Genomic DNA, 13551 nt, shown 5'->3' on the forward strand with positions numbered 1-13551 from the left:
ACCAGCACAAGCTGCATCGGCCACCCCCGCGCAGCGTACGACTCAGCGGTGTTGAGAACATTCAGAGTCGGGGGTTGCAGAGCACAGCGGTCGCCCCCTGACGCGGTCCCCAGCCCCTGGCGCCCTGTCTCTAGGCGTGGCCTGTTCTGGACTTTTGGTGCAAATGGAATGCTACAGTACGTGGACTTTGCCCTGGCTTCTCTCGCCCGAGCGTGGTCTCTCCAGCGCCCTTCCGCGTCCTCGAGCTTCTCCCCCTCCTCCGAGGATCACACTCCATCCGCGCGTGGGCCACGTGTCCTTCATGTGCCTTCTTCTTGATGGACCTTGGGTGGTGTCTATCTCTTGGCCATTATAAATAGCGCTGCCAAGGACACTCACGCATGGGTCCTGTGTCGGTGTACGTCGGGGTCCCGTGGGTGATGGACACGTACGTCCTTTTTGTGAAGGTGTCGTGATGGGGATTTGCAGTCTCAGGTGCTCTGATGTGACCCCAGCTCCCAGCTGTAGTCCGGGGAGCAGGCACTGAGACCCTCTGGCTTGCGGCCCTGCTGCCTGAGCTGGCCCTCCCCTACCCCATGGATGTGGACTTCCCACGCGACCCACGGCAGCAGCTACTGAGGGTAGTGGTGGGGCTGGGACTCCAGACACGGGTGCACAGACACACCCAAGCCTGCCGGTGCCCACTGTTCAAGCTGCCTTTCTCACACGCGTCTGGCTGCGGCACGTCAGCCCTTTGGGACCGTCCCTAACCAGCGGCTGCCCACACGATGCGTTAAGATCTGCTGGCCCATCGCGCTGGCCCACGGAGGCTGGAGAGGATAGTGACAAGGTGGTGAGGTCACCACCTGCAGCCTGTCCCCAGCCCCACCAGCCTGGTCATTCAGCGTCTGGCCCCAGAAGCCCCAAGACCCCGCGGGGTGCTCCTTCGGGCAACAGCTGTGTCCACCCCACAGGCGCCTCTTCCCTGGATGGGGCACTCGTGTCACCAGCCTCTATGGTCGAGCCCCCAGCGTTTCGGAGCCCGTCCGTGTCCCCAGAGCAGTCTCGCGGTGGGCATCAAACACTCAGGGACCTAGCGTGTGGTGCTGGCGAGGCGTGGAGTGCACACCCAGCCGGCCGTGTGCTCCCTGGCCTGTGACACAGGGCCGCGTTCTCCTGGCAGCAAAATGGAGCGTCCGTGTTCCTTCCGGCGGATGCCGCACGCAGACGAGCCTCCCACCGGCTGACCGCGCTCCCTCCAAACAAGCATCACTTCTGGGCTTAGCTCTACAGGAATCCTGACTTTCTGATTCACACAGTGAGCCTTTTTTCCTTGAAATATTTAATGTGTTACATTCCAACTTTAAACACATTCGCTCTGAAGTAGGCTAATTGTTTAGGTTGTTACACTGAATTTGGCTCTGAGATCTTAAAACGGAAACGAGATCCTGCCAGATCTGGGCACCTAAACAGACAGTTTGGTGGGTCGGTTCGCGGAAAAGGCACCTCTTTCTGCAGGATCTGGGGCCGGGCTTGTGTTTACTGGGACTGAGGTGGTTTTACCCGCTGGCACAGTATCCACGGTCGGAGTCAGGTGTCCAACATCGATGCAGAAGCTCAGGAAAACCTCCGAAATGAGGTTTTTGGTTTAATTACTCTGAACTTTAATGCTGAGATTAAATCACACGTGCAGTCAGAATGGAAAACGTCAGAGAAGAATTTCAGATCTGCACAGCTGGGAATGGAATGTTCTGGCATGTCCTGGAGCGGGGCCATTTGCTGATGCCGTGCACATGTGCGCCTGTGCGTGTGCGTGCGCGTGTGTGGGACGCGTCAACACGGATTGTCCTTTCATCACCGTCGCTTCCTACAGGCCACCCTGGAGATGCCCATGCCCACTGTCCTGTGGCTCACGGGCCGTGGAACCCAGGGCTGCGTGGCCCTGGGACCGGCCGCCCCACTCGCGCCTGGTGAGGGGCTGGGCTGTCCTAAGTCCCGCCATGCTCCGGTGGGGGTGTGGGGGTAAGGCCTGATGACAATATTTTCCCATAATTCATAGACGGCAAAAAATTAATGAGCCTTATACTTCAGAGCAGTTTTGGGGTTACAGAAACATGGGGCAGACAGTTCAGAGTTCCCGTTTCCCCTCCCCACGCCTCACCCCTGCTGTTCACAACTGCTCTAGTGAGTGCCTTTGTTGCAGTCACCCAGCGAGTCCCAGTACATTACTATGAATTAGTGTCCATAGTTTGCACTAGGGTCTCTCTCTGTGCAAACCCATACCTTCCGTGGGTTCTGACAAACGCGCGGTGACAATGTCACACGACATAGTGCCACTGCCCTGAAAATCCCCTGCACTCCACCTGCTCATTTAGGTTTTCAATGAATAAAGACACATAGGCTCACACACGAAGGCAGTTATTTTGAGATAATTATCAAAAGGCTAGACGCAGGCGTGCAAAGCGGTGGTGCGTGTGTCCCCCGCATGGCAGAGGCCCCGTGGTTTGGCGGTCGTGGGAAGAGTGGACGTTTGAAGCGTCTGCCACGAGAGGACGGGGACACAGGCGCATCAGTGGGTTACGGAGAAAATTCCTGGCACCGGGGACATTCCCAGTGGAGGGCAGTGCTAACTTTCAGGTGGAGGTCTGTGCAAAGACAGGTGTCGTTTTCTCCTGCCCGAGTTCACGGATCCCCTGAATTCAGGATCCCTGATCTGGGGGAAACACCAAACGCTTGTGGAGTCAGAACACACGCCAGTGGGAATAGAAAGCCCAGTATGTGGCTTTGAAATCCACACCGTCACAAGCAGCCAAGTGGGCTGGGCCCCGGGATCTCACACGGACAGAAAACGGGTTCATTGGGAGAAGCTGGGAGAAGCTGCAAGAGGGAGGGTAGTTATCGTTCACCCCCGAGCAGGCGTGAAGTCTGCGTCTCCGTGTCTCCCCGTGGCGGCGGGAGCCTCGCCCCAGCGCCGGGGGGAAGCTGGGCGTCTGGCTCCCGAGGGCCCACAGCAGGCTGGACGCCCAGCCCCCGCACCGCCATCGTCTCCACGCGATTCCTCACGCGCCCGGTGGTAAGTGCCCTGGAAAGGACGGCGCAGTGCAAACTCTCCAGTGCTGTGTCCAGGACGAGCCCCGCAGAGCAGGTGTGGCCCGGCCTGGGCCTGGCCCCCCGCAGGCTTGCCCCAGGCCTTGGGACACAGGGGCTGCGCGGAGGGCCGTGCAGGTGCGGAGAGGGGAGAGCATCACCCTGGGGGCTGTAGGGAAAGGCCTCTGCAGGAGGGGTCCGTGAGCACAGAGACCCTCGAAGTGTGGCCTTGTGTGCACAGCACCTCTATGGTCGGCGCCAGCCCGGGGCCAGAGCAGCCGCTCAGGGTCCCCACCCGTTGCCCCGTGCGAGGCCCTCTGGCTTGTCTCCCGCAGGCGCTGTGCCCAGGTCTCCTGCGGTCCCCCTGCCCGTGCCCACACAGGCCATTTTCTGCCCCACTTGTTTTGACCTCCTTCCTCGGGACCAGGGACCCTTCTCACCCCCTGGGTCCCAGAAACAGCCTGTCCACCATCACCTCCCCCGCTCCCCTCGAGGTCTGGCTGCTGGGTCTGGCTCAGGTAGGGTCTTTCCTAAGTCACTGCTCCAACTGGGCACCCGGTGAGGCAGTGGGAATGATGGGCAGCCTGTTCAGGGCTTGAGGGACTTGAATGTCAACCTGCAGCCCGGGGGCTCAGCCACTGACTGTCCCTGTCCCTTCTGTGGTGTCTGCCACGCCCTCCATGTGGGGCCTGGCTCTGAGCCAACGAGGGAGTGGGGCAGGTGTGCTGGAGACCTCCCAGCAGGAAGGACAGGCGTCTGCTCCCCCTGCCCCAGCTTTGCATACTTGTCATTCTGAACACCCATCTGCTCATGTCCCTGCGCAGATCCCTATGCCCCATCAAGAGCCCAAAAGGCAGGTCCTGGTACACTCAGCCCTACCTGTCGGCGAGCAGGTAGCCTGGATCTTGGCAGTGGTCCCTCATCTGGCTCAGCAGAGGCGCAGGACCAAGCCTGCCCCCTATCCTGAACCCGCCCCCCGCTTAGAGATGTCCCTCCCTACTGCCTACTGCCCAGCTCGCTGTCCTTGTCCTGCCCCTTCTCCTGGGGAGGCAGGACCTCGGGCTGCTTTCTTCCTGGCTCCTTTCCTTCTCTCTGAGACGGCTTTTGTCTGAGGAAGTGATCCCGCCCAGTGGGCACTGCCGATGGGTCTGTGGGCACCATGGCTGGACAAGGGCAGGGCCCATTTCAGGATCTGGGGCATCAGAGTTGTGGCCCCTGGGGGCCCCGGTGGGGGTGGGGGCTCTCGCCTGCCCCTGCCATCTCTCAGGCCTGTTCCTCGCCCAGTGAGGCCTGCTCTGCCCACCGGCCATCTTCTTTACATCCAGACCGTGCCTACCTACAGCCTGAGTCCCAGGCAGGTTCCGGGGGGTTTGCCCGGCACCTGCTGGGGGCCCCTGAGACTCTGCGATGCCACGATGGTGACACCGTTTCCTAGGTAACTGCAGCCAGCTGCCAGGCCTGCCTACCTGTTGTGGGGTGCAGGCCGGGGACGCCAGGTGGGAGGGTGTGTCCCCGCGTGTGTGTGAGAGTGGGGGTGAGGGTCGTGTGTGTCCGTGAGGGCATCTGTCCGGGGACTGTCTGCGGTTGTGGGTCTTTGTGGGGTGTGCCTGCCTGTCCCAGGTCTGTGTGCCGGCATGTGTGACTGTGTCTCTTCGTGCCTGGAGGCTCAGGGAAGGCAACCTGGCCTAACCAAGCGCTAAGGTAGCCGTGGTAAGGACTTCTGGCCACTCCCCACCTGCCCTGGGCCTTCTGGCAAATTCGCACCGGCAAACAACAGCGGGCCTGCCTGTGTGGTTGGCGGGACTGAGCCCTGGCCTGGCCCAAGAAGCTGGGCAGACCCAGGGTTGGGGGGGGGGCGGGGCATGGGGAGGGGAGGGGTCGTGGCTAGCTCTCAGCAGGAAGCAGTTGGTTCCTCCAGTTCCTGGGGTGGTCCTCAAAGCCTACCACCCCCAGCTTCCTGTTGGCTCCTCCCTTTCCCTGCCCAGCCTCTCTGTGGGGACTGGTGGCCTCCCGTCCCCTCCCGTCCCCTCCCGGGGACGATGGGTGGGGTCCCCGAGTCCCCCTGGCCCATGGGTTCTGAGGAGTGGCTTTGGAGCTGTGGGGGTCATGGGGCTAAGCCGCGGGCGGGTGGGTGTGCAGGTCACTCTGGAGGGCAGGGTGCCCTCACGTCACGTCCTTCAGGCGCTGCCTCCCCTAGATCTGCGTGTCAGTGATGGGGCCGCACCAGGTAAACAGTCCGGGCCATCAGGAAAGAAGACCATCCCCCAGGGGCCACAGGCCTGTTCTGTGGGCTGTGGGGGTGTGGACCTTGGCTAGGAGAGCCAACAGCTTTGGTGGCCCCTCGCCTGGGGCCTGGGGACCTGGGGGGAGGTCCCAGGCAGGTCTGAAGTGTGGACTGGGGCAGACCCTGTGGAGGCTCCTCGGGAGCAATGTGGGGACAAGCTTGGAGGCCACCGGGCAGTGCCGGGGGCGGGGGCTGACTGGAGGTACCTGGAGCCCACGTGCCCCGTCCGTGCCCCATGCTGGGGCCTGCCTGCGTGAGTCCGTGTTGAGGAGTGGACCAGAGATGAAACGAAAGCTCTGAGGTCACTTGCACACGGGAGCTTCGTGGCCACTCTGTGACTGGGGCCTCCGCTCCCTGGAGAAGCAGCCACATGGACGGGCGCAGAGCAGGGAGGCCACACGGGGAGGCTCTCGGGACTCTCCAGGCCCAGCCCCAGCCACCAGAGCCCCCAAAGGGCCTGGACCCGCCCAAGGGCTGAGAGGGAGCAGGTCCTGGGGCGGGGGGCAGGACTGGGGTGTGCTCAGGGGGTCAGTGGCCCCAGGGCGCCCTTTGTTCAGCAGCAGATGTGACCACCCCCCACGCCCACGCCCCCAGGCGCAGGCCGGATGTGGACCCCGTCCCTGGAGGGATGCACATTGGAGCCGATAGATATATAGATTTTCCTCTCTGCTGACTGGACTGCGCCTGCGCTGGCGGCAAATGAAGGAATAAAAACACGCACAGTTTACGGTTCACACCTGAAACAAAAACGTTTCCGCCTCTGAGCTAACGTTGGATCAAGACAAACGAGATGTCAACCCGACGCTGAGGAATGAATCACCACCGTGGCCGACATCCCGTGGCGGAGCCCCGGGGCCCCCTGGCCGGCCGTGCAGGGCTGGCCCGAGCAGCGGGTGCCCGTGCGCGGGGTCCGCCCAAGGATATAAATGACCCGGGCGGGAAATCAATGCTCCTGCTGAAAGCCTTTCTGCGGTAATGGAGGCTGTCAGGCTTGGTTCAACGTGAGCCCCGTCTGGAGGAGGAGAGAGAGAGGGAGGAGCGTTTCATTATGTAATTGTTATTGAGTCTAATTTAGCACAGATTCTCCCAGTTCCAGAAGCAATGGCAGAACCATGGCTTTGGTGGCGGGACTGGTCTGTGTTCAAACTAACTGAGAGAACTTGGGCACCAGGTTGGACAGAACAGACCCACAACGTCAGGTGGCCTCTGGCCTTCGACGTCTGGCCCAGGGAGGCTGGGAGAGGGGAGGGGCTTCTCCCCCTACGACGGGCGCCTGCTGGTGCCCAGGGGGGCGGGGGCGGGGCTCAGCCTGGGGCTAGGTCTGGGTTTCAGCGCAGGTGCCCTGAGCAAAGGGGGGATGGGGGAGGGGTGGGGAGGAAAGTTCTTAGCTTCTAACCGCAGCCTGCTCTTTCTGGTGATTGGCCCCCGTCCAGGAGCCCACTCAGAGTCACCTCTTAGACCCAGAGACACTCCTGTCACCGGGAAATTCTGAGGGATTTAGGACCTCTCTCTAAGGGGACAGAGGCCAATATATAATTTTCCCACCATTTTATACCCTTCATTATGTGGTGGGTCTCATACAATCAGTTGAAGACCTCAAGAGAAGAAGACTGTGGTCCCCTGAGAAGGAGGGAGTTCTGTCTCCGAGGAATTCTGGACCCCAACTCTCCCCTGGGTGTGCAGCCTGTGGCCTGCCCTGGAGATTTAGGGCTCTCCAGTCCCCCTCAGTCGTGTTAGCCAGCTCCTTAAAATCTCTCTCTGTCCCAACCTCCTTCCCTGTCTCTCCCTTTGTCTCTCTCTGTCTCTCTTGGTCCCCAGTGTCTCCCCTCTTCCTACAGTCACCAGGAAATCGAGATGTGGGAAGGGGCCGCTCCCCCACACGCCAGAGCCTCAGGGAGGCCTTCCTGCCCCTCTGAGGGGGTTCTCTGGGGTTTGGGTCCCACCGGACGCCTCTGCAAAGTACAAAGGCTGTTGTCGACCTCTGGTGCACCACGAATCCAGGCCGTGTGTCCGGAGCACCACAGGGGACAGAGAAAACCAGCAGGAATGTGACCCGAAATCAGCCCACCCAGGCTCCAGGGCTCTCAGACTCCTGGATGACATGGCCTCGCCCCTGGGGCTGGGGCCTGCCGGCTTCCGGTCCTGCCCGGCTCAGCCTGGACCCCAGCCTCACCGTGGCTTTGGCTTTGCGCAAATGTGGGGATTTCCTCCTCAACGCAGGAGCGGCCTCTCCACAAACTCGGGCAAGAAAGTGACCTCAGCTCCTGCAAACAGAGGCCGCCCTCAGAGCCCCCCGCTACCCCCCCACCCAGTCCTCAGAGCCCCTCTCCGCCCTCAGACCCCCTGCCCCCCAGGGCCAGCCTTTCTGTGGATACTGTTGTTCTGTTCTGCTCCGGTTACAAAAACTGTAGCTGTTTATCGTGTCTCGCTAAGAAAGTAGAAACGAATATGTAAAGAAGAAAATTAGAGTTCCCGCGATCCAGGGCGCTCACAGTTGCCTCCGGCATATTCTCCTGGAGAACCACGCACATCCGGGCACGCTCGCAGGGACACAGGTGCGCGCGTGGACAGTGCTGTGGAAATCAGCATCACTTCTCACACAGTTTCTCATGCGTTAACATGTGTTCAAAACCAAAAGAACCTTAATGGCCCCCCGGTACCCCCCACCCAGCGTCCCCCAAAGAATCCACTGCTCCTGACATGTTATCTGCTGCCGAGATTCCGTGTTTGTGAACAGCCCTCGATGAGCGTGTCTGTCCTGGTCTGAGAGGCCGTGCCCCCCAGCGGTGTGCTAGTGGACAGATTGCTAGATCCGACCAGGAGGGTCCCGGGCATTCGGGCCCCTCGGGGACAGCAGCCCTGAATTCCGCCGCGTGGGCCAAGCCCGCAGGGCACCGGCAGTGTGGCCCCCGAGGAGCAGGACCCGTGGGCGCCGTGGGCACCGTGAGTGGTCCCTGGAGGCCCCTGGTCAGGAGCAGACTCCCGCCCTGCAGCGCACGGTGGTGACCTCTCCTGTCTCTTTAAGCACTCTGGTGCATTTTCTAGAAACTTGGAGGGGTCCTGTCCTTAACCGTTTGCAAAATGGCTTTATCGAGCTCTAACGTCTGTGCCCTTCACCTCACCACCTCAGGCAACTCTGGAAGAGCTCGTCACCTCCAGGCCAAGCGCCTCCCCCTTGCCCGGTACGGGCAACCCCCCTCCCCCAGCGCCTGGCCCCCACAAATCCGCTCTCTGGATCCTTCCCTTTACCTTTCCTGGACTGTTCACGTGAATGCAGCCGGACGGTACGTGGACTTTGCACCCGGCCCCCTCGAGAGCCTCACTCGCCATGTTGCTCGGCGGCTCGCGCGTGTCCGTGATTCCCTCCTTTCTGCAGCTGAGAAACGGTCCCCGCGCCTGTGCCGCACTTCAGCCGCCCGTGGGCACTCAGCTCACTTCCAGCCTCTGCCTGCCGGGCCCCGGCCGCTGAGAACACGCGTGCACACGCCTCGCGCGGACGCGTGTCCTCATGTCTCAGGCACATGTCTAGGAGTGGGCTGCCGGGTCATGGGGTGACTCACGTTCGGGGAGCCGCCAGGCTGTCCTCCGTGGCGGCGCCACTGTGCATTCCCGCCGGCCGTGAGCCAGGGCTCTGCTGTCACCGCACCCTCCCCGGCACTCGTTATTATCTGTCCTTTTAATTCCATCTGCTGGGCGTGGAGCCGATGCCATACCTGTCCCGCGAGAGGGGACAGATGGACGAGCCACAGCAGGCCGCAGGTGGCACCCGCCAAAACAATGAGTTCTAGAAAACGTGAGCTGGTGATTGGAGATATTCGTGCCTACAACTTGACGCAGAAACAGAATTAAAAATAAAACTGGTCGGGGGCGACTGGGTGGCTCAGTCGGTTAAGTGGCTGACTTCGGCTCAGGTCATGATCTCGCGGTCCATGAGTTCGAGCCCCACGTTGGGCTGTGTGCTGACAGCTTAGAGCCTGGAGCCTGTTTCAGATTCTGTGTCCCCCTCTCTCTGACCTTCCCCCATTCATGCTCTGTCTCTCTCTGTCTCAAAAATAAATAAATGTTAAAAAAAATTTAAAAAAGATAAAACTGGTTGGAGGCGTTTAGGGGCTCAGTCGGTTGAGTGTCTGAGTTCTGACTTTGGCTCTGGTCATGATCTCACGGTTTGTGAGTTCGAGCCCCGCGTCAGGCTCTCTGCTGGCAATGTGACCTGTGCTCCCTCTCTCTCTCTCTCTCTCTCAAAATAATTAAACTTAAAAAAAAAATGTTCATCTATTTAAAAAAATGAAGCTGGCTAAAATCCCCAATTCTCCTGATTTGTATCTTGATTTCAATTTTATTTTTTTGTTTTTAGATGTTCATTTAAACATTGAAGCTCCCGCTGGCCCTGCTCTGTCTCCTCCGAGCTGACCGTGGGAGCAGGTGGGTGCCCATGCGTGTGGGCAGGGGTGCGTCATTGACCAAAGCGAGTTCTTAGCACACCTCTGTATCGTGACCAGCGAAGTCACCAGCCCCGAAGGCTGACGGGTCAGGTCCCCTCGGCACCAGCAGGAGCAGGAGGGGGAGGAACGACGGGGAACAGCAGGGAACAGGGCATCTCCTGGAAGCATCCGGAAGCATCCACGCCCCAGATGACCCGGCACCACAGGAAGGGGCGGGCGCGACGGGCCTTGTCTCTACTTCATGTGCTTGGACACGTCCGTGCACTGTGGTTGCCAGGTAGAGGGAGGGCTGGGAACATTCCGAAGAGCCAGACCCCAAAGGTTGCTCTGCGGGCCCAGTGGACGGGGCGAGGTGTTCCTCCCTGAGGTCACCAGAGCCGACTACGGGTCCACATGGCAGAGAGGAGGGGGACCCAGACCCCACTGGAGATCTGGGCAGGGGCTGTGTCCCCGGGGAGGGGCTGTGTCCCCGGGCAGGGACTGTGTCCCCAGGCGGAGGCTGTGTCCAAGGGCCTGGTCCCGAGGTGCCCACCCGGGGGGCTTGGCTGTTTGACTTCCGTGGGTCATGGCAGGGCAGGGCATGGGAGAGTCCTGGGGGCGGGTCAGCGTCTGGGTGCTTGTGACAGATGTCCTGCCGATCCCATAAGGACCTTGTGGACGTGCCACTCCAGGGCCACAACCTGCTGTCAACCCTGGGGTCCTGCCATGGGTCCCTGCGGGTGGAGCCAGCCTCCCCTCTGGAGGAGCTGCCCCAGCTGTGGCTCCCAGAGCCCCTGGTACGGGCAGTGCTAGCTTGCTGAGGACAACAGGATGACACCCCTCGATCTGCTTGGCGCCCCCAAAGCTGGGCATGAGGAGGCACCCCCATGAGTGTGGGAGCCATCAGACCATCCCACATTCTGCCCGGGGGCTTGGTCTCCCTTTGGAGAAGGCCTGTGCTCAGCCCTTTCTTCCCTGAAGTCCCTGGGGCTGGAATGGGGGGCGGGTGCCCAGCAGGGCCTAGACAGCCTCCCTGTCACAGGCCACCTGCCCCTGAGGCCGTGCTCTGCCTGGGTGGGCTCCCTGGCTCTGCCCGCGTCCTGGAGCCCCTGGGCAGCTACACCTCCCCTCTCCCCACAGGATCTGGGCGCTGGGACCCCCAGGGCTGCACCCCCAGTCGTGAGGCCCCAGCCAGAGTCACAGTGTCTGGTGACTCCCAGCAGCTCCTGACTCCACCCTCTGGCCCCTGCCCCTCTCCCAGGGCACCGGGAAGGCACTTTCAGGGGGAGGGAAAGGCTAGGCCCTGGTCAGCTCTCGAGCTCAGCAGTGGAGTTAGTCAGAAGGAGGGAGGAGGTGGGACCCCAGGGTCAGCTCTCTGTCTTCTGGTCCTGCCTCCTCCGGGGCAGGAGCCTGGCTGACTCAGGGGTGGGGGTGGGGTGGGGCTGGTGGGGTAGGGTGGGGTGAGATGGGCAGGGCCCCATATTTGGTCAAATGCTGAGGAAGCCTCAGGTGTGGAGCATTCCAGAAGCTTGGACTCCCGGGGAGGGCCCTAGGCAGACCTCAGAGATGGCCTCTCAGCTCCCTGCTGACTCACTGGGAGAGGCAGAGGAAGTGCAGGGGAGCTGGGGGTGGGGAGGGGAGGGCGGGGAGGGCGCCAGGGCCTCCCTGAGCCTCCCGCAAGGCCCTTTCTGGCGGCTCCCCAGGGCCCTGGGCTCCAGCCACATGGTCAGCTGGCCTGGAGGCCCTCTGGGGAGGAGAGAGGGGCCTGGGGAGCTGCTGGGTCCCATGGGAGGGGTGGGGGGGGGGCTGGGGAGAGTCCCACCCGAGCCTGACGTGGGTGTGGGGTCCCTCGAGGCTGGGAGGCTGGGACATGGTGTCTGTAGAGACCTTCGAGCCTCAGGCTTTGAATCAGCAGCTCAGGAAGGGCCTGAAGGGCCTGTGAGATTGCCAGCTGGGCCACACGCCCCGGGCCTCTCCCTCCTCCTGCTGGGGTGAGGGGCCCTCAGGGCAGCCAAGGTGGCCCACATGGTGGCCAGGACCAGCAGGCGGAGGCAACATAGGGTGCCCTCTCCCCCCCCCTCCCCACCCCCCCCCCACCCCCAGCCATGGGCTCCTGGCACCTTGGGCAGGGCTGGGTGGGCCGCACCACGCGGGGCAGGGGGTTAACGAAAGGCCACGGGTGCGAGGCGTGTGTGTGTGTGTGTGTGTGTCCGTGCGTGTGCAGATAGTGAGTGCAAGCACGAGACACAGTGGGGGTCTCGCTGGTATCCCTCCCTCCCCCCACATCTGCCTCCCCTCCCTTCCCCTTCCCCCCTCCCCACTGGGATCCAGTGGGCACGGGAGTCACTGGGCACACAAGAACCTATTTCTTTCTCTTCAAGGCCCAGGCCACCAGGAGAGCCATCTTCTCTTCTCCCTGGCAGCACCCCCACCCCCACCCCCAGCTTGCACCCCCAGGGGCCCAGGGCCTGGTAGAGGCGGGGGATGCGGGGTGGCTGGAAAAGCCAGTTCTGTGGGGCCCCTCGCTGGCCTGTGCTGACAGGTGGATGGCAGACTTTCCGGCAGCCTGCTGTGTGGGGAGGCCTAGGGCCTTCAGCGGGGGCTGCCTCGAGCCTAGAAGAGGCTGGCCTCGCCCCAGGGAGAGAGAGGAGGCCTCCTAGACCCTTGCACCGTCCTCGGGGACGCCAGGGCACCAAGAGCACTGCGCCCCACAACGCTTCCGGCAGGACGGGCTGCCAGGGACACCTCAGACCCTGGAGCAAGGAAGGGCAGGGCCGGCAGGGGAGGGGAGGCCTGGCGTCCCGGGGGCCCGTGGGGAGGCCGGAGCCAAGGAGCTGTCCCCTGTCTCTGGGAGAAAGCTAATGGTGCGCCTGGCAGAGGCAGGAAACAAATTGCTTGTACGGATTCCTCATTAAAATACAGCCTAAGTGATGGCCCCCCGGGGACGCCACAGGCCCCCGGGACAAGGCTGCTCATCGCTGTGTTGGGCAACAGTTTTCCTTAAGCACAAAGAGGGAGAACCCCGCCCCCCAGACAGAAATAGCATCCTTGGCTCCCATTCCCTGCCTCTGGGGGTACCCCTTGCTCCCCTCCAGCGGGCGACCACGCCCCTCCGGGCCCCGTGCCCCCTGTGCCCACGGGCTCCCCAAGCTCCCCCGGGAACCTACTGCTTTGTCTTGCACTTTGTGCTTTTAAAATAAAAATTTTGAATTTTAATGAAATAAGTTTTCTAAAAGCTGCCCATTATAGAAAAGGTGAAAATACAAAAAGAAGTTTCGTTTTGGGGGGAAAGGAAGAGGAGATCACGGGTGGGCCAGCGGGGTGAGGGGCCAGGAGCCACCTGTCTGTCCTCCGGAGCTCGAACCCACGAACCGTGAGATCATGACCAGAGACCCTGCCATAGGGCCACGTGGGCACCTGTTGAGGACAGGGAGGGGGGCAGCCCGGGTGCGGTGGTGGGAGGAGCTGGTGGAGGTGCCTGAAGGGCGTGGCCTGCACCGTGGGGCGCCTCCCAACGAAGAAGCTTCGCGTGACCCTGGGATGGAGGGCGGGCCGCGTTCCTCACAGCGAGGGTCCCCTCTTTAAAGTTTTATTTTTATTTTTTATTTTAGAGAGAGACAGAGAGACAGAGCGTGAGCAGGGGAGGGGCAGAGAGAGAGGGAGACACGGAATCCAAAGCAGCTCCAGGCTCCGAGCGGTCAGCACAGAGCCCGATGGGGGGCTCGAACCCACGGACCGTGAGATCATGACCTGAGCCGAAGTCACAGATGCTCAACCGCC

At 61.8% G+C, this 13551-nt stretch overlaps 1 protein-coding gene across 1 annotated transcript in view; it reads left to right on the forward strand.

Annotated features, from left to right (window-relative positions):
* Nucleotides 1-11148, forward strand: part of PWWP2B (PWWP domain containing 2B) — a 41787-nt gene extending 30639 nt beyond the window's left edge. The window contains exon 3 of the mRNA XM_058698201.1: nucleotides 9705-11148. Within this exon, the coding sequence (XP_058554184.1) occupies nucleotides 9705-9760 (56 nt within the window). The 3' untranslated portion in view covers nucleotides 9761-11148. The remainder of the gene's footprint in view (nucleotides 1-9704) is intronic.
* Nucleotides 11149-13551: the final 2403 nt, after the last annotated feature.

This window comes from Neofelis nebulosa, chromosome 13, assembly GCF_028018385.1.
Source record: "Neofelis nebulosa isolate mNeoNeb1 chromosome 13, mNeoNeb1.pri, whole genome shotgun sequence".
Taxonomy (NCBI): domain Eukaryota; kingdom Metazoa; phylum Chordata; class Mammalia; order Carnivora; family Felidae; genus Neofelis; species Neofelis nebulosa.